Source organism: Manacus vitellinus, unplaced genomic scaffold (genome assembly GCF_001715985.3).
Source record: "Manacus vitellinus isolate BGI_N305 unplaced genomic scaffold, ASM171598v3 scaffold_51_pilon, whole genome shotgun sequence".
Classification (NCBI taxonomy): domain Eukaryota; kingdom Metazoa; phylum Chordata; class Aves; order Passeriformes; family Pipridae; genus Manacus; species Manacus vitellinus.
Window position 1 is genome coordinate 1457389 of NW_021940620.1, and position 24522 is coordinate 1481910.

Consider the following 24522-nt stretch of genomic DNA (forward strand, 5'->3'; position numbering starts at 1 on the left):
CAGGTTGGATATTGGGAAAATTTTTTCATGGGAAAGGTTGTCAAGCCCTGGCACAGCTGCCCAGGTGGAGTCACCATTCCTGGAGGGATTTAACAGATGTGGCACTTGGGACCATGGTTTAGTGGTGGGCTTGGCAATGCTGGGTTAATGGTTGAACTTGATGATCTTAGAGGCCTTTTTCAGCCTTAACAATTCCATGATTCTGTATTGGAACTGAAATAATGGGAAGCAGTCTGCAGGGCAGTGTTTCCATCGGACCTGGAAACCTGGTTGCAGCCAGGTCCTCCTGGCCCAGTTCTCCCCAGATTCCTCTGTAGGAGTATTCATCCAGCTGGGGGGTGAGTGAGGAGGATGACACCTCTGCTAACAGAAATTTTTAGTTTTAACCAGTTGAAATCAGGTCTGAGTGAGGGCACCCAACCTGATGGTCAGCTGGACTGAAAATACTGTTGGTGCTGGTGGTCCTCACCTGGGAGCTCTGTGGTGTGGAGATCTTTCCTGGTGTCTGATTTTCATGTTGTTTTTGTCAACAGCAGTGCACTAACTGAAGGAAGCAGGTGGTCTCAGTTTCTCAATTTTCAACACTTGTTTGTTTTGCCTTGGTGCTAACAAATAATAAATTTATGCTCACTTCTTAGTTTTCAGTTAGAACTGTGGAAGAAAAAGAATTTCCCCTTTCACTGAGTGTTTGTTTTACTTGAGTCTTAGAAATACCTGTTAGTTTGGGGCTTCCTAATAATGAGAGTCATCAGTTTTGGAAGAGTTTGTCCAGCTTCCTCAGCAATCTCAGGTCCAGGTTAGTCTCTTCTGTTGGAGAAGGTCACTGCTCATTTTAGTTTCTCTGATCTTGTAAGACTGAATGCAGAGAAAAAAGGATAATGCATTAAAAAATAAACAAGTACCATTTTGGTTATTTGATGAGTACCAAACCAAACTTCCTGACCTCGGGAAGCCTTCTGTATAATTTGAGAGTACCATTGCTGCTAACTAGAAATCCGTATTTCATGCTGGGTGAAGAAAAGCTTCTGTATAGAGCATCTCACTACATTTTTTGATCATACTAAATGGCCTGATCAAAAGGGTTTTTTATTTCTTTTTGTGTTTCTGCCTGCCTGCCTTGTATTTTTACTCCCTTGTTCCATCTTGCTTACAACAGTGCTGCAGCTGGACAGCTTTGGTCACTGGCCTGTGTTTCACCTTTTCTGGTGAAAAGTGTGGTTGTCTCTTGCGGGGGGAACTTGGCTTTTCTGTTTTCTTTTTTCTACAGTACTGTGGTGTGAGCTTCACTCTTCTAACTGTTATATCTTTAACCTGTGTTGTTAATGTCTCTTTTTCTCTATGGAATCAAAAATAACCTACAAGACAAACCCAGCTGCTTGCACCTTCCTCTGACCTCAGACAGACTTAGCTGTTTGGAAAAAATTATGTAGAAAGTAGATGTGATCTTGCTTTTGTGATGGTTTAGGTAGTTTGGTTGCTTTCCTGTTCCTGTCTGTTAAGTCTGTCTGGGTTTCTTTCCTTTATCCTTTTGAATTTTAATTTTGAGATAATTTACCCAAGTATGTGAAGTGAGGGCTATGTAAGATCACACAGAGGTTCTTCTCCTGTTCCAGTAGTAAAGTCTTAATGTTTAGGATTTTCAAGTGAAAATTGGAGACAGAAAAAAATAAAAATAAGCTACTGAGGATAGTAAAAACCTCAATATAGTAAATACACTGTAGAGAGGCTTCTTGCCCACTGCAGCTATTTGCATGCATGTCTGCTCTGCTTCCTGCTGGGAGATATTTTTCCAAAACATCAAAAGGAAATGGGAAAGGATGAGACTGCTTTTTATAGAAAAAAAAAAATTGTAACTAGTGAGATAAAAGGTTTCATGTTGGCTTTTGCTAACAAGATACATTTACCTAATTTTTAATGTTTAGTCACAAATAATATTTAACATTAAGATATGGACCGAGTTCCAGTTATTTCTTCATAATCTGCTGGAAGCGATTAGAAAGCAGTATGACATAGATGAAGCAGTTATTTATAAAAAGCTGGAATATTTAAAGTTGTTTAGCTGTGACTGTTACTAGAAATAAGTTATGCTTTTAAAAATTACACTAATAAAAATGGGATATAATTCAGTCTCTTTGCCAGTTGCAAATACACAAAGAAATGGTGAGTTCTGTGTTGAAGATACGCTTGAAATGAGCAGTGTGTGTAAGTTGTGCTGTGTGATACATGTGGGTGCAGACGGGTTTCTACTGATGAGTGACATTTTTCAGAGGATACGTGGGCCTTTTTTACTTTTTTTTTTTTTTTAAAAGCACTGTTTCCTGGAAGGAAACTGTGGCCTCCGGCTCATTGTAATGAGCAGTTGTGAGACCCGCAGCCGAGGTTCTCCGAAACGCCCGCGGCTGTTTTCCCCAGAAGGGTTTAACTGCCCTGAACTTATGTTTGCTCCTTCCCCATGAGCTTCCTACGGCTCCACCGGCTCTCGGTGCTATGGAAGAACTGGATGTTTAACCAGGAGCCCGAACGTGTCTTTCAGGTGGAGAACTCCAAAGACAATGAGGAAAACATCTTGCAAAGAGAGGTCCCTCTCCGGCAGTCCCGCCGGCGGTACAGGAAGATCAACCAGCGGGGCGAGCGCCAGACCATCACAGACAACGTGGACACCAGCAGCTACGTGTCGGTGAGTCTGCTCTGCCCAGCTCCTTGGCATCCTGTGCTCTGCCTGGCTGCTGGCATCTTCTTTTGCTGGCACAACTGGTGAAGTGGAGCAGTCCATGCTTGTCTTTTCTGAGACCGCTCTTTGCTGGGGAGCAGTGGAGTAGTTTGGATTTCAACACCGTAGGTGGAGGTGAAGTTCAGGCACTAGTTAGAAAATACACTGGGTTTTTTTGGTTTAGGGATCTTTGGTCAAGCACTATAAATAAAGCTTAACATGCTCACTGGGCAGAGAAATGGTCATTCTTGGTTTTTTTGGTTTTACATGGAGTTCTTTTGTAAGATGTAGGAATTGTTGGATGTAGGATGTAGGTTTCTTTTCTTTCCTTAGTAAATTTGAACTGTGATTTAGAACTGAGTTAATCACAGATGCAGTTCAATACAGCATTAACACTGTCGTACTTGGTCGTGTTTACTGGCTTGAAAGTAGAATAGTGGTAGTTCAAGCATCAAAAAGAGTAACAGCAGCTCATTTGCTGATCTTAAATAACAGCTCAGACTATAAACTGCACTGTGTTGAAGGCTTGTACTGCTGTGGTTTCATGACCACAATGCTTATGTGAAGGTTTTTCTCTTTACCATTATTCTTCACATGCAAACTTCCTGCTTGGTGGCAGGATATACATCTGATCTAGACAAATTATTTAATTGAAAATAATTGTTCTGGATACATTGATTTGCTTTGAAACTCAAAGGTGAAAACCAGTACTAATGTTGAAGTACCAACACTGAGTGGTCAATTTCAATTTCTCCCCTTTTTCCCCATCTTCCTTTTCATCTCCCCAAAAGATACAAAGCCTCTCTCAGTTGATACACTTCAAAATATCTGATATGTGCTTCAGATATGAATTTATAACTTATATAAACTGCTGGTTTTCCTGTATGTTGGTAGTGGTTGGGTTGCAGGTGGTGATTTTAGGTCTTGCACAGCAATAATATGTCTGTGACAGGAAGAGAATATGCTGCTTGAAGTTTAACACCCTCTGCCATCTCATTTCTAGAACTGTCACATGTGTTGGATTTTATCATTAGTAAACCATTGAATTAGTTATTGAAGAAATGAGATGTTGGACCCTGACGCTCTGGGCAGGCCAACATAAGGCTTTATTAGGAATTAAATTCCAGTCTGTGTATGACAGAATCTATCTCTGTCTCTTTGGTTTTGTGACAGTCAATAAGCACACAGATAATAACTCTCAGATTTCAGTGCTAAGAGGAGGAGAGTCCCAGGAACAGCTGATGCCACCTGTGGTGCTTGCCCGGAGGGGTGCGTGACAAGGGACTTGGCATCTTTGGTCTGAGAAAGACCAAGTCACACAGCTTTGTGAATGATTTCAGAGGTTATCAGTTATTGCTGCAAGGACTTGGTGTGGTACATTCAAGGGACTGTGATGAGTCAACAAATGATGTCCTCATTAGGATTTTTCTTCTTGTGGATTTATTTTTCTTCATGTTGAATTATTTCCTTGTTATCAATGATGTGGAGCATCCGTGGGCCTGCACCTACACTTGCTTATTGCAAACCTGGTGGCTTCTTCAGATCTATGAATGTGTGTATATATATAATCTCATCATTTGATGGAAATCAAACAGCACATTCCTAGATCTGTTTTAATGTCAGTTAATTAGGAATATATAAGAAGAGTCCTGTTAATGCTGCTAAGTGTTTTCCTGGATGAGTGAGTGCTAAGTGGCAAGGAGTAAACAACCACCTCTCTGCTAGCAAATCTGCAAGCTGTTGGGTTTTTAGCAGCCTGAATTGAAATACCAGTCCTTGCTTTGTAGACTGTAAGCTCCTAATTTGAAAGTGTCATACTCACAGTACTCAGGGTAGCAAAAAGTAATTTGTAACTCAACAGATGATTCAGAATAAAAATGTGATAACCAAACTGCCTGTGTGACAAGTAAATAAAAATTAGGTGCCTATAGTTTTCCATAACTGGTAAGATAATGACTTTTTCTGAGGTATGGTTAGTTCTGTGCCTGGGTTTAACTCCTACCTGGATAAGCCTGCTCAAACATGGCTGTTGGTTCCCAGAGGCCTTGACAAACAGGTTTTATAGTGTAATGCTTGATGTAGCCCGTGAGAGAATGGCAGAATCTTAGCATGGTTTGAATTGGAAGGGACCTTAAAGATCATGTAGTTCCAACCCCCTCCCATAGGCAGGGAAGCAGGATAAGGAAGAGGGTTTTTGAGTGCAACTTTCATTTGACAGGAACTTGCGAAAACATTTCTGCCAGAGTGGGAAAACTGTTTACAAACTCTGCAGCAGATTTCCTCTCTGGCATAATGCTAATGAATGAGCACAGAGTTGTATTTCCCTGTCCAGCCTGTTGCTGAGTGCTCTGTGACAGATGCTGAATGTGTCCTGATGGACCTTTTGTGAGCCCTGTGTGCTCAGGGAGGGCTCAGAGCTTTCCAACCTCTGCAGGGACTCCAGCTGGACTCCCATGGTTGATGTTGGAGTACTCAGCATGGCACCATTTAAGTTTTTACTTAAATGCCTAATCTCTCACACACAAGTAGTTTTCTGCTTTCTGAAGAAAACCCAGATCCTATAGGTAGTGAAATTCAGTATTGCTTTGACTCAGCTCAGAATATTTCCTTAAATAGAAGATTTCTTGTGTTTGCTTTTAAGGAGAATTATCCATGCAATCTGCATTAACTCCTTAGAATGTAAATCTCTGCACATTAAATATACTGTGATTATTTTTATGATTAAGGTTAATCTATGTTTTATAAAACATCCCCTGTTGAGTTGTGACATGAACTTACACCTACTCCTCACATGGAACTCCCTGCTTGTTAGTGCTGGAACTTGTTCTGTAGAAAGACCTGATTGGCCATGAACCCAAAATTTCTGTGCAGATACTTTAAATAATATTTTAAATTATTGTTACCATCCTTGAAGCTCTTTCCTTTTATGCTTCTTAATTAAGAGAGTTCTAGGGCTTAGTTTAACTGTATATCTTCGTATCTTAAATTTCTTCCCTCCCCTCAGCTGATTGGACTAATGTTAAAAAGGTAAAAAGGGATAATCTGATTGACTTCTTTGGTGAAGGAGTTGCCATTTAGATGCCTTTACTAAATTTTTGTGGTTCATAGCTGTGTTGTCTCACAAGAGCACTGGTTGTCTGCAGAGTAAGTTTTTGAAGTTTGTTGGGATTTTGTTGTTGGATTGTTTTTTTTTTTTTCTTCCAAGTAAAACACAGTGAACACATGCTGACAGTGCTCTCTCTGCTCCCTCAAACCGAGCAAGTCTGTATTTCTGTTTCTGTCTCCCCAGTGATGTGACTCTGTCTGTGCAGTGCCAGTGTGGGCAGTGCCAGCCCTGCTCTCCTGGTGCCTGGGCTCTCCTGCCCCTCCAGGCTGCTCCATGGCTGTGTTGAGGTTCTGCTGGTGCTGGGATTTTTTCCCTTCTGCAGCACAACAAGCCAGGCAGATCTGAGGATAAATGTGTGTTTGGCAAATCCTTTTTCAGGATCCCAAGCAGCAGTGCTGCTGAGGAGGGGGCTCTGTCTGGGGGGGTGACAGCCCCGAGCTCTGTGTGCCTGGGGCAGGTCTGAGCATCCCCGTGATTCCATCCCATCTCTTCATCCCTGGGCATTTCTGGCCTTCATTTTTGTCACTTATAACTGTGCATCTCCCACATCAGCCCTGCAGTGGTGTCCTGAGTGGGGTAGGGAAGGTGGGGCTGGACATATTTGGCAAAAACTCTTGCTCCAAATGAACAGATTAGGAAGAAATGTGCCACTGGTGTTAATTCTGCCTGCTCTTGCTTCAGATCTGATCTGTTAGCTTGATTGCATTTCTTTGTGGTGATAAGCATCCAGGAGCTGGGGTCATCACAGCAGAGATAAATACTGAGTCATTTCTATTCTTAGTCTAGTTCTCAACCCAATCAATAATGCAACCGTGGTTTTTAATTACAAAAGAAGAAAATAATTGTGATCATCTCTGTTAAACTATGTCCCAAAATTCTGTGCCCATGCAGCAGGTGCTTAAAAAACTGCAGCCAGACTAACAGCAGATGACTTTTTTATAACAGAGCTTTAAAGAAAATAGTTTAATGGTAGTTCTCTGGTGCTTTATAAAAATTAAGTTGCTGTTTTGTCTTGGATCAAGTAATAGAAAAGTAAATGGTTCAAGGATTTATCTTCACAAGTACAAAATAAAACCTGAGATAGTAAGTTTTGCATTTATAATTCATGCAGTGTTCAAAACCGAACGGGGTTTAAGAATTTCTGTGTGACTCTCAAACCTGTAAACTCAAATCTTTTTTTCTAATTAATGGCTGTGGTCAGTAATCTGAGGTCGTGGACTCCCCATCCCTGGGAGTGTCCAAGGCCAGGTTGGACAGGGCTCCCAGGAGCAACGTGGGATAGTGGAAGGTGTCCCTGCCCAGGGCAGTGGGATTGGAGCGAGATGATCTTTAAGGTCTCTTCCAACCCAAACCATTCTGTTATTCTGCATATTTATTACCCACATATATTTTTGACAGTTCTCTCAGTGATATTTTTTAAAATGGAGATTATTTGTATCTCTAAAAATAGTGTACATATGATGTAATGCCTATTTCTGTAGAGTTGTGACAACATACTGAATTTTTTAACTTGTTAGTTCATTGTAGAACAGAATAAAGAAATTGATACCAAACTTTACTAGTAATCCATTTTCTTAGAGATGCAGGGGTTTTTTTTTTAAACTCCTGTAAGAGGATCATGAGGTTTAAAAGATTTATTATAATATTGCATTTGACGGGCAGTATCTTAATATTTGCATCATGTAAAAATTGTCCTGGAGCCTTGTAGAAGCATTTATCTTCAGAGAAGTCTGTCACTGCAGACTGCTTGAGTGGCAGGTTTCTTGTTCTTTGATCATTACTTAATGTAATCCTGTCAGAGGCTGGAGGTAGCATGGGGGATCTCACAATTGGAGGGAATTAAGTCACATTTCAATATGCTGGATCAAACCCATTAGGTGCTTTACCATTACTAATCCTTTCCTTTTTAAATGCTGTGAAACACTGTGGGTCTCTTATAATCTATTTTTAACTAGCAGGTAAATTTGCTGAAATGGTCCCTTTTATTGATCTAAACCAACTAAGACCGACTTAAAGCATGTCTCCAGCTGCCTCTTGCCAAACCTGGGCACAGCATCGCTGGCTTCTGTTTTTTTGGAATATCAGTTAATTTTAATGAGGCTGTGGCTGATCTGTGAGTGGCTGGAATCAGTGCTGCTTGAGCTGGAAGATGGTTCTCTTTGCAGCTCATTGGTTTTTACTGAGTTTATGTCCACACTTCCTCTTTTTGATGCTTTTAAAAAATGCTCGACAGAATTTTAATTTCATTGACTAATGACAGGCTGAGAGAGTTGGGATTGTTCAGCTTGGAGAGGAGAAGGCTCCATGGAGACCTTAGAGCACCTTCCAGTGCCTAAAGGGGCTCCAGGAATGCTGGAGAGGGACTTTGGAGAAGGGATGGAGGGGCAGGACAAGGGGGAATGGCTTCCCACGGCCAGAGGGCAGGGTTCATTGGGATGCTGGGAAGGAATCCTTCCCTATGAGGGTGGGGAGGCCCTGGCCCAGGTTGCCCAGAGAAGCTGTGGCTGCCCCTGGATCCCTGGGTGTCCAGGCCAGTTGGACGGGACGGAAGCAACGGGCTCTAGTGAAGGTGTCCCTGCCCATGGCAGGGACCTTGGGACTAAATGGTCTTTAAGGTCATTTCCAACCCAAGCCATTTTGGGATTCTATGAATCGAAGGTGAATTTAGGTTTTGCTGAAATCCAATGTCTGGCAGTGCCCTCAGAGGGTACAGACATTGATGTCGTCCATATCTGTCTGGAGGTGGTGTGTAATGCAACGAGATGCTGCAGCTTCCTTCTTCCTGAGCTTGTTTGTACAACAGCAGGTTTTTCGTAGTCTCCATCTCTAGTTTTGTGTGGCCTGGTGTGATCCCAGCCTGCAGGGGCTCAGGAGCAGCTCTGTGCCTCCGTTAGCCAGGCACCCTGCAGGACAGGACCCCGTGTGTGCTGACACTGGCTGCAGCTCCACTGAACTCCTGCCCTTTTCAGTGTTTTCCTCGCCCCTGTGATGAGAAGGAGCCGTGTCTGCAGCGTGTTCACTTCCTGCGTGGGCCCTGTGGGTTGCTGTGGGTGCGGGTGCAGCATCCGCCCCGTCTGCCGGGGAGGGGAGGGGCACAGGGATGGAACCCCCGCCTTTCTGGGGGGGAAATCACTGTTAGGCTGGGCTTTGTGGGTAGGGGAAGAGCCAGTGAATTAGGTAGTGCTTAAGCATGAATGGTCTAGAGGTGTCTTTCCCAGGCCAGACAGCTGGGGAAGGGTCTGGAGCACAAGGCTGAGGAGCAGCTGAAGGAGCTGGGGGGGCTCAGCCTGAACAAAAGGAGGCTCAGGGGGGACCTTCTCACTCTCTACAGCTATCTAATAGGAGCTCATAGCCAGGTGAGGATTGGTCTCTTCTTCCAGGTAACAAGTGATGGGGTGAGAGGAAACCAGGTTGCACCAGGCAAAATTTAGATTGGATGTTAGGGAAAATTTCTTCATGGAAAGAGTTATAAAGCACTGGAATAAACTGGAATAGACTGCCCAGGGCAGTGGAGTCACCATCCCTGGAAGTGTTCAAAAAACATGTGGATATGGCACTTGAGGACACCATTAGGTGAATGTTGTGGTGGTGCTGCACTGGCAGGTGAACTCGATGATCTCAGAGGTCTTCCTCAGCCTTAATAATTCCGTGATTCTGTGATTCTACTGCTTCACTGGTGGAGCTGGAAACAACCTCTGGCAGGGTCCTGCTGGCATCCATCATGGGAACCTGTGCTCGGCATCCTGAGCTCGCCCTGCTCTGCTGAGCTGCCCTCGGGCTCTTCCCTCTGCTTTTGAGAGCCAGGGGAGAATTGCCAAATGCATGTTCGCTCATATTTTATTTTACATATTGATTTTGTCTGCTCGTTTTGTCAGCAGTGTTACTGTCAAGGGCTCCTTGAAAGTCTGCCGCTGGTTATGGTGGTCATTAGCAAAACACCAATCCTCAAAGTGTGCCGTGCATTAAAAATCTTCCAAGGAATTTCCATAGGCCACTGGTGTTTCCCAAACCAATTAATGAGCGTCTGCAGCTTCCAACGAGTAATGACTTCAATAGACTGCATACAAAATACGAAAATACTTAATGAAAATACTGCCCTTTGGTGAAAACCTGGGTTTTTCAGATGAAAATTTTATTTTTTTTTAAACTAACAACGTAATGCAGCATGTCAACTTCAGTTTATCTGTAAACTTACAGTTGGTTTTCAAAACTTACTTTTGGGAGTTTCCCTGAAGACTTTACAAGCTTGACAAGCAGGTTAAATATAAACTGTGAATTACAGGAATCACCTCAGTTTGGAGGTGACATGTGCAGCTGTGTAACGGCATTTCAGAGTGATGCACAAATGAAACTACATCAGACTGAAACTAGGGGGGATTTATTTTAAGCAGGCACCTGTATTTACTGAAATCTGGCTACTGGCTGTCGTGTACAGCCCTTCCCATGGCCTGTGGGAGAACCTGTGGTGGTGGGTGATGCCACCATGTTGGGATGTGACATCATTCTGCTGCAGGACAGATGGACACACACTGTCCTGCCCTGCCAGGCTGAGGCTTCGGTCCTGGAACAAGGTCCTGAGTTGCTGTTAGGGAGAGCTGCACTGGGAGGTTGCTAATGCAGCTGATTACCCATCTTTCCTGCTCTTCAAGGCCAGGTTGGACAGGGCTTGGAGGAACCTCATCTAGTGGAAAGTGTCCCTGCCCAAGGCAGAAAGGTTGGAACAAGATGAGCTTTAAGATCCCTCCCAGCCTGTTCCATGATTCCTGTCTCACAGACTGCATTTTTAAACCTTCTCCATCTCGAGTAAGATGAGCACTAAGTTGTACAGCTGCTCTCCCCTCATGTGCTGGGGTGATGATGGGCCCCCTGACCCCAGCATTGTCCTGCAGCAGGTTTGTGTGTTTTCCTCCCCCTGCTCAGCAGAGCAGCAGAACTGCACTTGTTTGTGATAATTCAAGAAAAACTTGTGGATATTTTTACATTTATTTCCTACTTGCAGTCCAAACACATCAGTGTTTGTACAACTGAACACTTTTCACCAGGAAGCCTGGAACTGTTTGGAAGCAGATCCTGAGCACAGTCTGTCCTTCGCAGGGGAATCATCTGACACCATTAACTGGCATCAAACTGGAGAGCTGCTCAGCCCTTGACCTGAGCTGGTGCTGGCAGTGCTGTGGGAGGGATGTACTCTTGTGCCAGCTTGTGGCAGAAGAACCTTTCGAAACTTCTAAATATTTTGCAAATTACCACCCCAACAAGCAAGAATTCAAGTCCTTATTACTGTGCTCTCCACACAACAGCCAGTTATCTGTTCCTTCCTCCTCCTTTTACCACATAGACAAATTTACACTGTGGTAGAAATTAACTCAGTTCCTTGGAAGATGTCTGAGAAAATCTTTTATATAGCATTATCAGGGAGTTAATCTCTGTTTTGATGGACCCTGAGGGGCTGGGTGGCAGTTCCAAAGCCATTAATTCTTTATGAGCAGCCTCTTAGGCAAACTAGGCTGAGACAGATGCGTGGGGGTTTTGCCCAGTGCTCGTAACTGCGTCGCTCGGGGTTGGTGGTAGAACAGTGCTCTGTACTGGGGAGAGGGGTTTCAGTCTTTTTGGAGACTTAAAAACCTCGTGTTTGAGTTGCAGCTCTTTGTCAGATCCTTGTTTTTAACATTGTTTCAGTCTCTTGAAGTGACATATTGGGTGGCTTCTTGCAGGAAGCCGACAGGGCAGCAGCCAGCAAGCTGGTTGCCTGCGTGCAGGGAGATGGTGGCGTGCTTGGAGCTGGTTTTCATTTCCTGTCTTCCATCTGGGCTGTTTCTGTCCAATATGCTCTACTCAAGAGGAGCAGCCTGGTTGTATTCTCATTTGTAGCCAACTCAACCTTTCACTTGGGTTTAGGTTTCTCCTGCCTTAGAGAGAAGTAGTCGTGTGAAGGGTTGTTTTTTTATGTTAGCATTGTAAGGTTGTAAGTTGGAGTTGTTGGATTGAATGTCGTATAATGCTGAAGGACTTCTTCAAAGGGCTGTGATGGTGTTGTCTTCAACTTTGTTTTCAAGGTAAAATGGATTTCTGATTTAGAATATGGAAAATCACATCAACTTAGACATGTTCTTTGTAAGCCTCATGGACCAACTTAGAGACTGGGAATATCCTAAGCAGTTTCCAATAAAAATCACCATCAGAAAATGTCAGCACATAATGGAAGCATTTGGGTGCCCTGTTTTCCTTGGAAAAACCTGGCATGGAAACAACTGCCTGTACAAGAGAATAGCTAGAAGAGTATCTTTGGTTTTGGCATAGAACTGATTGCTATCTAATGACATTTAACAGCATTTGTAGTTTTATATTTGATATGTGGCATCCTTCTTAATAGGGATATGTCTGACAGATAAAATACTTGACTGAATACCATCGCTCTGTCTTAATTCCTCATTGATCCTTACTTTGTTCTTGCAAGGCAGAGTTGCATTCTATCACTGAGTTTAAGTCTTGTTCTCATATGATGAAGTTTTTAGTTTGAGGTAATGTAGCCACGATGCTTGTGTTGGCTGTATGATTTTGGTTTTGTTTTCTTTCAAGTCTGGTTAGCAGTTGTGGTTTGTCATCGTGGTGTGCAGGTATGGCATCACGCTCACCCCCTTGGTTTATCTGTTAAGATCAGTTCTCACTAGGTGAGAATAGCTGGGCTTTTCCTGCTGTTTTGCCCTCAGTGGAGGAAGGGACCCCAAATGATGGTGGGGAAAAATTTCTCAGAGCATACTCAGCTTTCCATTTTTAAAGGTCATAAGGTTGGATTGTATGAGAAAATGAGAAAGTTTGGGCATCAGGGCACTGTGATGCTCCACCTGATGAGGGGAGCCCTGCAGAACTGCTTTAGGGTCTCTACTGTGCTTCCCCAGCGTGGCTGATCTGGGCATCCACATCTTGGGATCTGGAGACCCTGAGTGCCTCACCCACCCCATTATACCTGTTCACTCTGATACTGAGCCGGGCTGGTCCCAGCCTGGTCCAGGGACAGCAGAGCTGTCTGAGCATGAAGTTATGCCCGAGCCCAGGCAAGTCTGTCTGGGTAGGACTCCTCCCAGACACAGGGTAGGACTCCTCCCAGACACAGGACTATTCCTGGGACAGCAGTGTCCATGAGATGCTGTGCCTGTGATGGTACTCGTGTCACATATGCTCGTCAAGCTGGATGCACTGACCGCTAATGAGAGTGGACTGTTCAAAGTCACCCTTGCTTAGAGGGGAATTTTGAAATTTGGTAGGAGGAGTCAGATCCCTCCCCACTTCCTGCCTGCAGGTGTCCAGTTTAGTGTTAATCCTCAAGAAAAAAGACAGAAGAAATATTGGAAGTGGCATTTTAATGATTTTTTTTTTAAAATCTTCTGTGAACTTAATGCATTATTCTCAAGGTCATTTAATCAGAGACCTTTTTTCTTGTGAGAGGTGTGCTGGTACTTTTTGTCCTAAATAGTCTTAATCTGTTTGGTTTAACTTGAGATTTAACATTTTAATAAATGGGGGAACAAAAAGCGGTATTTTGTATTGGCTTTCATATCAACTTTTGGGGGATGAGAAGATATGTATCTTGGTAGGCTTTGTGTATTCCTGGCTTCCCAGGCTGGTGGCAGATGAGGAAATCACGGCCAGGTCTGTGTTAGGTTTGGGCTGTGATGTCAGTTTTGAGACTAGATTGAGGGTGTGTTTAGTGAGCAAAACTCTGAACGTGTTTGGAAAATTTTGCCGTGGGGTATTAGAGATTTCGTCCTTTCAGTGTCTCTGGGTGGATTCAATCCCACGAACTGACCCTGTGTGGTTGGTATCCCTACCTTTTCATCACCAGGGATTTTTGGGTTGCATACCTTCCCAGACTTCCCCACCCTGTGCCGAGATGAGATGGCAGGCAGGAAGGGAGGAGCGTGGTGTGAATCACCTCAGCTCAAACCCTAGCAAGGAACTTTGAGTCTGTAGCAGAGGGGGCTTCCCCCTTCCCCCCCACTGCTATCCCTGTTTGCCATGCGGATCATGCTCTGCCCGGCTCTGCAGAGCGTGTGTGCCGAGACAGAGCTGCAGGGGAGAGCTGCAATTTATAAACATGTTTAAGAAAGTATTATACACCATATAAATCTGCGTCGCTGCAAGTAGGAGATGACCTTTCCCTGCTTAACGCGGCAGCTGTAAAAAGATGGTCGGGGTAGTGCGAAAGCGACGGAGAAATCCAATCCATGGTGCCTTTTTATTGTTCCTCCTGTGTTGCTGGTGCTATATTTAGAAGCTTACATCACTTCAGGGATGATGACAGTCTCTGCCCTCCCTCTCCCGCTCCCCCCCTCCTCTCCCTCGCTCCTTCCCTTAGGATGGATCGTGTTTTCATACTACTTATGAGTCCTACAGATCTTTGGGTAGGATTTTTCTGCAGCCTGTTAGCGAGAGCTGCTGTGGAAAGTGATGTACGTAGGGATGCGATGGCACCACAGAATGTCACCCTGGAGGGGAAGGGGAGCCCAGGGTGCTGCTTTCCCTGCCTCCTCTTCCTAAAAGGGTCAGGAACAGGGTGGAGGGTTGTATTCTCTTTTCTTTATCCCTTATCATTTATGGTGTTTAATTTCAGTGGTGGGGAGAACTGGGAGCAGCATGGCAGTGACACCGAATCCAGCGAGCTGTGCCAGCATGGCAGGGGCTGCAGCTGGCTCTGCCTCCTGAACCCCTCACTCCCCATTGCCTGCCTGTCCAAAAAGCTTTAAAGTACTCAGATCTATGGAAATAACCTCTCGATGAAGGTGCCCTTAATGCTAAAATATTTCTGCATTATGCCACTGCGTTCGGCAATTCCCGCTCACAAAACTGTATTAAAATGAATTATTTTAGCCTGAAACATCTTTGCCCGAGTGTGAGCGGTGACAGATCACTTCTCGAGCAGCCAGTCTCCTACCCCAGCCCCCACCATGGGTTTGGAGTCAGGATGTGACTGGAGGTGCTGGACTAAAATGGGGGTGGCAAGGGAAGGTGTCTGCTGGTGGCTGAGCACTGCGGGGACAGCGTGGCAGGGACAGCGTGGCAGGGACAGTGCGTCAGCAACCGCCTGGCTCTGAGGACAAAAGGACAGGAGTCCTCAAGCCCAGCCTGCAGACCCAGGCCCCTCAGCTGGCTGGCTCCTGTCTCATCAGCCAGGGCCACGATGCCTTTGAGACCATCACCCTCCTCCCCGCTGGCCCTGCACAAAGGGCTTTTCTCCCTCTCATTGATCAAGTTGTGCTGTTCCTGGGGTACCTTCTGCTGGGGGCTGTGGGTTCTCCCTGGCTGTGCAGGACTTGCATTTGTGGTGTCCTTAAATGAGAGAGGGCTCTAATCCTGCTGAACTGAACACGCGTTTAAATTAGCCTTTAAATTATGGAAGGCCTTACTATCGTTTTAAAAACATCCCATTTTTCAGTGACTTACTCTTCTTAGACAATTAGAATGGGCAGATTTGGTTAACAGTCAGGAGGATTCAGGTAGCATTATGGGAGGATAAAGGGAATGATGCAGAGAAATGTATGGAGTGGTATTTCAGCATGGAAATAAATCAGTGTTAAGGAACAAAGACCACCTTTAATTCAGAGATTGCAGACTGCTTTTTCCCTAAGATTCTCTGAAAACTTGGATTCTGCCTTAAAATGTGACTGGAGATTTTCTGACTGTGATTCTGCTCGGTGCTGCAGCCCTTCACAAGTATTTTGATTGTGATCACTACAAAACCTTTGTATCAGATTTTTTTTTTTCATCTCAGAATTGTTCCAGTTTTGAGATTTGTCATTAAACAGACGATTTATAAAAACACAGCCTTGTGCTGCAGGGAGCCGGGGCTGCAGAGAGGCATGTGTTAAAATAAATAAAGAAAGGGATGAAAGCAGAAAGGGGTGGGGGGGGATGCCCCAAAAGCCGGGGTGTGGAAGTAGGTCAGGTTTTCCCCCCGCCCGGGGCTGGGCGGGCAGGGCTGCGCTGCAGCCCCCCGGGACCCCCGGCGCGCTCATTGGCGGCACGGCCACAGGGATGATGTCATCTGCACTTAAAGGCAAAAACTAGAAGGAAATAGAATTTTGTTCCCATTATTGAGCTGGTGTTTACAGTACTTGTAAAATATGGCATCCGTGCCAAAATGTGCGGTGGGTTGGGTTTGCTGCACAATGCAGAGGGAGGGGGAGATGTGCCCCGACAGCTATCGGGGGCAGGCAGGCAGGGAGAGGGTTCCTTTGGCTGGGTGGGTTTTCTTTTCTCCTTGAGGTAAATGGTGATCATGCTAATTATAATATAGGTAGCACAGCATAAAAGTATTTGGGTGTTCATTGCTGCTGAAGATTTATCTCTGTAGCATTAAGGATGTTTAAGGTGCTTTTAAATACAATTTAACGAATTATTAGAAAGGGCACAATACAGTCATGTGTAAGATGAAGCTGACATATCCAGCCTATTGTTCAGTACTGAAAAAACAGTAAGAGAAACAGCTATTTGTATAGCTCTGTAGTGCATTGTAAAACTCTAATTAAAATGCTTTCAGCTTTTAAAAATCAGACTTCGTGTTTGCAAATTTTGCAAGCTCAGGAATTAAGTTCAGATTGTCCTTTATGTTTAAATACAAATTAAACCCAGTACTGTTTATGGACCCTTGCTGCATATTATTTTTGTTGTCTGATAGAGGTTGAGTAAATTCAGACATTGATGCCAATTTTTTTCTTTTAAGACCAAAGAAGGCTCCAGGGTAAGGTCTTTCTTAGTTAAGGTGCAGTTCCCATCATAACTGTTGGACTTGATGATCCTCATGGGTCTCTTTCAACTCAGGATATTCTATGATTCTATGATTATTTGGGAAGAATTCAATTCTTGGATGACTGCTGAGGAGCTGCTGGTTTGAGATGGAGAGTGGTGTCCTGTTGGTACAACTTGGCTTCAAAAATGTGAGAATCTTCTTCCACATGTCCCTTGGCACAGTAGATGGAAAAGAGCTTTCTGTGGATTGCCTCAAACTGCCTGATTCAATATTCAAAAATAAGCAAGCAAGCAAAGAAAAAAAAGGGATTTTTGGCCCTCACTGCCACCAGGGACCCCTTGGCAGCATGGGAAGCGTGGCCATCCTGGGATAGTTTTATTTTGGGGAAGTACCCTAGAGTGTGATGCAAACTGGGAATAATGCGATGTACGGCGGTGGAAATTCTTTCCAAAGAGGGGGGAAAACGGGAACAGTGAGTGCACCTTCTTGTGGATGAAGTAAATGATCCAGAGTACAAAATAATGGCTTTAACAGAGCCAGCAGCCTCTGTCCCCCTCCCTGTCCCCTCCCTCCTTTCCTCCCCTGCGCAGTAGCAGAAGTCATTTGCCTTCTAGGAACCGAGAGCATTGTGGAGGACCCGGCTCAAAGGTGTGGGATCTCGGACGTGCTTCCTTGGAGCAGCTCTCCAGCACGTTGGGCTGCCATCCAAGACACTAAGCTCCTTGCAGATATATCAGTTTTTAGTTGCAAAAAAGAGATTATAAAACTGAATTGACTCTGCAGAATTAAGGCAGTTGGGGTTAGAGACATAATCGGTCTTGATTGAGGGAGGAAAAAAACCCCACCTACCAAAAGTTTTAAAGACAGCTTGAAAACCCTTAAAATTATGAGGATTATAAACATCACCTTTCAGTAAGAAATTGACTTCTTATTTTAGACAAAAATCTCCTAACGAGTGTATAGGATGAGATAAAAATATTGAGGCTCTTGTGTGACACACATACATAAAAGCAGAAATTATTGTGAGCTGATGATGGGTGTGTATCTGTGTGTGCATGTGAATAGCTGCAGATATTTATTTTAATTATTTCTAGATTTGGGTGCAAAGATAAGAAATAATCCACCTAAATGCTGCTGAAAGTGTTAGTAGATGCATGTGATTAATTTTGAAAAAAAAATGATTTAGAAAAAGAAGAATAATCAGAGTTCCAGCACATCCATGAATAGATGCTAAAATGATATAAAAGCTGCTGTGGAGCGGGGTGTTTGCTGAGCAGTTGTTGTACTGATATGTGTGTTTATATTAGGTCAGTAAAGATGCTCTGTTGGCTGCATCTGCAGATCCAGTAGCCAGTTGATCTAATGCAGTTTCTAAAGGCTTTCTATACAGGTGATGTCATCCTTTTAGCTCCGTTCCCCTCCCACTCTCTTTCCTCCTTATTAGATATTTCATCTTGCTGCGGAGCATCCAATCGATGGGAGCTTCTCCTGAGGGAGCTGCTGAGAAGCAAAGCAAAGATAGTAGGAATTAGGACTCGGGCAGTCAGCCTTGCTGTAGCCATGGACGTCCTGTTTTGTTGGGCATTACAGAAATGTTTTAATTGGCAAAGCTAGGCGTGGATTAGCCGTGCTATCTGACTGAGGCATTAGAATACTGAGCAACACTGCAGAGTTGTAAACTGCATTAAAAAAAAAAAAAAGGAGGGGGGTTGCAAAAGAGGAAAGGGTTTGTATTGCAGAGGCTTTTAATGCATTCCACAGTGCAAACCTGTTAGAGCAGATATCCTGGAGCTACGGTCCGGACGCTAATTCAATTTTTGCAGTTATGATGGACAAGAGTATAAAGAAGAAACTTTAATATCCAGGATGTGGGATTCCTGAATTGCCTAAGATGCTGAAGAACCTTTGCAAAATTTCATCTACGATATGAATATGAAGTTTCTGAAAAGTGGACCTGAAGATAAGCCAGTTGTAAATGCATTTTAGAAGAGAAAAAAAGAAATTTGAAGAATTCATATCTCGCCTTTCAATGTATTGTTGCTTTAACCTGCAGTTCTAATCCATTTCTGAATTAATTCAGTTTTAGCGGCACTTTTTGGGTGCATGCCTCTTGCCTGGGGGAACGTATGGACATTTGTATTTGAAAAGCTAGGAAACATTTTGATTTGAATTTATGTGCTTGTTAAAACTGGAACATTTTTATAGGAATTGCTGCTGCTGCTAACTCCCTGCAATACTGAAAACTCCTCAGATCTAGTGGAAGCTGTAATCGAATTCAGTGTGAAATCCAAGCCTGAGAAGTTGCATATATGTACATTTGCTGCTTTGGTTTATGATTTTTAAAGAGAAAGCAGAAGGGGGTTTTCTCTCTCTCTTTTTTTTTTTTTTTTTTTTTTTTTAACCCCCCCTGTGGCTTTTATTTGAGAAAGGAAACTTTTTTTCCCCCAGCCTAAGAAATGGCTTTTCTTGTTCGATGTTACGCCAACTGTCTGCAGCCCTGGGCCTCCAAAGTAAGTAAGATTTTGTCTGTGCTGCATTTCTGTGACATGTATTGACAGCCCTGGTGCTGTCTGAGTGTTCCCTTCTCATCCCAGCAGCACGCTGGGTTGGAGATGCTGGAATCCTGGCTGTGCATGAACTATTCTTGTGGAATCATTTCTAAACAGGAAGGGAGGACCTTGAAATTGTGGAATTGTTTTATGCATGAATAGATGGCAAATTTAACAGCAAGTATAAAAAATGCCATTTGCTCATGAGATGTGTAAAGCTTGCTCTTTAGCCTATAAATGTGAGGCGAGTGTTATTGAAGTGTAACATTTTTATAACTGCTGGCATATTTTGCTAACTTGAAAATATTGGTATACAAACCCACTGATGTTCTAATTTCCAAGCTGTGTGAAGCTGTACTGCTTGTTTCCTTTGTGCAGCAGCGTGGAATTGGTTAATTATTTAGCTGAACTATGTAATTACAATTAGCTTTAAAGGACCCAAATTATTTTGTGTGTCTGAGAATGCAGTATTTCTGTGAAACTGGGGAGGGAAGGGTGTTTCTTTCAGAGGAGCTAATGAAAGCTAGAACGTTCGAGCAAACCCACCTTTTGAGATAAAAGCCTTTAAAGAAATTAAAAAATACACTATTTATCAGACTCTCACTGTATGGTGTGCTCAGCTGAGTTCCTGGTGTTTTAGTAGAGATAACCCCAAGAAGTAGTTACCTAAGACATGGGAATTGCCTTACAAACCTGAGGCCAGGCATATATTCCTTTTTTTAATTATTATTTATTATTAGTTTATATCTGAAGGCTAGAATAAAGACTGGGCAACTTTCTGGCATGTGGGAACCATGAGGGTTTGGAGGCAGTGGGCAAAACCCTTGAGCTCTGGGCAGTGCGAGATGCAGCACTGACTTTGGAGCAGGAGGTTTGCTCTTGACTTTGATCCCAAAAAGTTTAGAGTCTCAGTGGCATGCCAGTGTGGAAGGGCACAGGGAGAAGCCAGCTGGGCGTGTGGGAGCCCCGTCCAGGATGGTTTCCCCTCTGGTTTTGGTGTCTGATAATGTGTGAATGCAGCTGGCAGTGTGTGGGGTGACAGCGGTGCTGGGTTTGGGGTGTTCCTGTGTGGCTACCAAAGCCAGCATGGCAATACCTGGGTGTTGGGGTGGCTGCATTTGCCTGTTCCATGTCCTGAGTCCAGCCTGTTGTCAGGTGAAGTGGAGCTGCAGGTACTGGTGGTCTTGCAGGGTGGGTGGGCTCTGTGTCCTCAGGCAGTAATTGTGGCTCCTCACCTCCGAGTTCTGCTGGCAAATCCTGGCCTCTGTAGCATCATCCATGGCTCTCTTTTTTTTCCCTTCCTACTCTGCAGACATTAATTATGAAAGGCTGAGTTTACTTAAGCTTGGCTTACCTGCACTGCCCTTATTAAGGAGGTTTGAATGTTGTAATACTGCTTAAGGAATGCTTAGTCACCTTGGTGCTTCAGCTGGGATTGCTCTTTCCATAGAGTTTGGGCTGAAGTGAGAAACCACAAAAAAGAAACCGTGTGCTCGAATAAGAGCTTGACAGGGGTAAAATAATAATATAAAATAGATTTTTTGACCCCTGTGTCAGCTCTGTGGACAATACCCAGCAGATTGCTGCCCCACCACCCAAGCCATTTAACCACTCAGTTATTAATCATAAATGAAATGGTATAAAATGTTGGGGAGGGGGAGGTTTGGGTTTTCTTTCTTTTTTTTTTTTTTCTGATGGCTGATGAGAACCCGTTAACAGGTTTTGCGTTCCAATCCATAGCTAAAAGTTTTTTACCTTCAAACCCACAAAAGGTAAAGCATCTTTATTTCCTTCTGAAAAACCCCACAAAGCACCCCAAAATTCCTGCAATTCCCCTTCCAACTTTTAAAGAGATCTGTTCATGATGTTCTGTGACTGAAGAGAAGTGTGCATAGGATTAAACACACTGATGAGCTGAATTAGATCTGAGTTTGTTCCATTTTGGTTTTAGCTAACTTTTGTACTAAAATCTGTTTCTATGACAGGTGTTTTATAATAATACGTAATACAGCAAAATAAGTGATGTCAGAATTTTAAATATGCAAGTTTATAACTTTTAATTTGAAAATGTCAAGTATTTTGAGATACTATTTTGAAACTAGAACTTAGGTTTATGTGGATCTGTCCCAGAATTGTTTTAATTAGTTGCTTTTAAACTGGTATAGGGCAATAGTCTGAAAATGGGCTCTTGACTCAGTTGTAATTACAGCTGTTCTGGATGTGGCAGTGTGATGATCCATGTATTGAATCAGAGCAAGATGAAGTCATATTTCTTATGACTAATCATAAAGGTGAGCTTTCATGAAGGTACATGAAGGAGAACACTTCTGAAGGTTAACCTTAGCCTGGGGAGGTTAATTGGTGTGGCTGTGGAGGAGGAGAAGCTTCAGGAGCTCCGTGGGCACTGGGAAGATGTTCTCCAAGCACAAGGGGTGTCCACACCAGTTGGCACAGCACACACTGGTTGGTGCTGCACCCAGCCCTCATCCCCCAGAGACTCCGTGGCCTTTGGCTTCTGAAGGTAAAAGGACAGAGTAGACTTGTGTAAAGTGATCAGTGCAATCTATTCTCCTGCCTCAGGAGCTGCCAAAAGGAGGCTGAACTGAGGAGAGAACTGTGAGCGTGGTGAATTTCTGCAGTGCCCTCGTGGAGGTCAATGTGTTTCTCAGAACTGTGCTGATCCTTGGAAATGTGTCTGGGAGAGATCAGCATCTCCTTGGCAGGAAGATGATGGTTGTTCTCTGTCAGTGGTGTCTGGAGGAACCAGCACAGGGGCAGAACTGCTCGTCATGAGGGGTGGTCCCTGCCCTGGGGACTGTGTCCTTTCTGGAATGATAGACTGTGGGAGATGAGATAAATAGATGCAGGCATCCGTGAGGGAACGTGGGGAGGGTGATAAGCAGCCAGGAGTGTGGTGAACAGTGATCAAAGCAGTGCCAGCTGTCAAGCCACTGTGAGTCTGGAAGAGGATGAGGGAAGGTAGAGGACTTTGCATCGGGTTTGTGGAGATCTACTTCCATAGGCTGGTTGTGTTTGTGAGGACAAGAGACATTCAACTTACACTGAACTAAACTCCTGTGATGCCAGTGCAGTGTTTTAAAGCAAAAAAATTAAATGATTCACAAGTATCTCAGCAAGATTCTGATCATCTTTGTAATTCTGATCATAACTTTCTCTGTTAAATTGTCTGTGATGCACTTTGTGGTATTGGACTCTTTACTGTAGCTGCACTGTGAAGTCATTATAAAAGAGAGCTTTAAACTTAATGATTTAGATGTATATGATTCTTCTGTAATAGAAATTTTATGCACATCCTAACAATTTTCCAAGCCTAGAATGTATCCACAGTTACCCTGTTTGAGAAGCAGGAGGGTCTGATGGGGAAAGTACAGAATGACTGGATAATGTTTCTATAGAGGATATTTAAAAGGGATGCTTTTTGAGATAATGTGCTTTTTATAGAAAATAAGAGTTTTTGAATTAACATTTAAGCTTCTAAAATGTTTTTTCTTGAAGGGAAACAGTTTCATTCAAGATCCCAGGTGCATGTTAAACTTATCTTACAGCAGTAGACAGTAATTTATTTTCTCTAGGCTTCTGTACTCTTCTCTTTCTGCTGTTTAGATAAAATCTAATAACGGGAGGCATAATAACAAGATACATTTGCTCTGTAGAAGTTTGTGTTTGGGTTAGTGCAGAAGACTTGGAGTCATTTTTCAGTCCCTTTTCTATTTCTGGTGTTGTCTCAGAGGGACGTGATGCAAGTTCTGGTTATCCATAACTAAAATCAGTGTAACGTCATCTTCTGGTTCCAAAGGGCATCAGTTTGATCTCCAGGATCTTAAGTTGAAACCTTCATGCAATTAAAGGTTTATTTTCAGCTCCTTAGAAGAAAAACAGAGCTTTGATAGTGTGTCCTTGATTGGATTCGATGTCAGCCTTGTCTTTGCTAACTCACTTCTGTGGAAAGTGGCCCTTGTAGGATGAATTCTAAATGTTTTCAGTGCAAATAGAGTAACTGATCCTTTGCTTTCTTTTTTTTCCTGTCAGTTTTGACAACGCCTTTCTCTTCTCCTTGGCCTTGCATCTCCCTCCAGTCTCTCTCTGTTCATGCCTGGAGCTTCCAGCCCAGCTTTGAGCCTTGTGGAGCACCCTGTCCTCACTCTGGGGGATTGCCCCCCTGAGCTCCTCTCCTGGCTCCTGATGCTTCTCTCCCCTCCTGTGAACTTTGGGTTGCATGATTTAGCCCTCTTTTGAGTTTTTGGAGTTTCAGCCAGCTCCTCAGAGTATTTATGGTCTCTCCTATCCCTTGTTTTCTGATCTTTTCCCCCTCCATCCCCTGCTCAGAAGGATTGCCTTGAATCTCCATGATATTTGTAGGAGCACAGCCCCTTGGCTCCTCAGTACTCTGATCCCTGAGCACTTGGAGAGTGAAGGCTTGGACTGACAAATGACGATTTTTCTCACACTTAGATAAAAGTTTCAATTCTCTTTTCTGTAACAGCTTCCAGGATACCTTCCATGAAACATTTTAACCACACTTTTTGCTTGAGAGTTTGTTAAGATAAAAATGGTTTAGTATGAGCTGTGTGGCCATTTACTCTAGAAAACGTGGAATTTCTTATAGTCTAGTGCATAATATGTTAAAGTTGAGGGCAAGTACACATTGTACTGCTTTTCAACAGAAAAAACCTTTTCCTGAAGTATTGTTTTTATGGGAAATTGGCTCTTAATATGCAAATAAATACCTATCTGTTCATTTATTTCCTCCTAGACTTTGTTTGTTTTAAGCCTGCTTTGTTACAATTCTCCTTACAGCTACAGCCTGAGCTGGGACCACCCTGTTTTGCCCCTCTCACTTCCACGAATGCATTTCTTGATGAATGCAGAAAGAGAACGTGCACTGGAGATTGGTGCTCCTTTGTTGTTTTTTTAGCATGTGCAGGATCTGAGGGCCTCCCTCCCCAGCTCCTGGCTCCGAGGTGATGCTGGCAGCATCAGTGAGCTCGCTGTGCTCCCACGTCCTTGGAGCCCTGCTCGGTGTGTCCCTGGAGCTGGTTGTCACCTGCGTGTCACTGCATTGAGGAGGGAGCAGCCTGGGGATGTGTAAAGAGGGCTCGTCATCACCGCTGTGTTTTACCAACCGTGTCTCTGAGAGCTGATAAATTATTCAGTCGAGATGCAGCTCGGTGTAGATGTGGAATTCCATGTGCCCTGCAGGACTGGCTGGGGATGAGAGTTCCCAAACGTGGGGCTGCTGCCGGAGTTCCTGCGCTCCTCACGGAACTCAGAGCATCCCCAGCCCCTGTCACAGTTTGTTTCCTACTGTAATTATTCAGAAAAGGCTCTTTTTGCTCTTGTAATGTATTAATTTTCAGTGGTGAGAACACAGAGTAAAATTTGATCTCTG

The 24522-nt window shown here is 43.7% G+C and overlaps 1 protein-coding gene and 1 long non-coding RNA gene across 2 annotated transcripts in view; both read left to right on the plus strand.

Annotated features, from left to right (window-relative positions):
• The window catches only part of RAPGEF6 (Rap guanine nucleotide exchange factor 6), a 115134-nt gene that overhangs the window by 39633 nt on the left and 50979 nt on the right, over positions 1-24522 (plus strand). The window contains exon 8 of the mRNA XM_029962944.1: positions 2534-2677. Coding sequence (XP_029818804.1) covers positions 2534-2677 — 144 coding nt within the window. The remainder of the gene's footprint in view (positions 1-2533; positions 2678-24522) is intronic.
• LOC115307774 lies at positions 22041-23868 on the plus strand. Its single transcript, XR_003916144.1, has 2 exons — positions 22041-22091; positions 23163-23868. It is a non-coding gene; the product is annotated as an uncharacterized LOC115307774 (long non-coding RNA).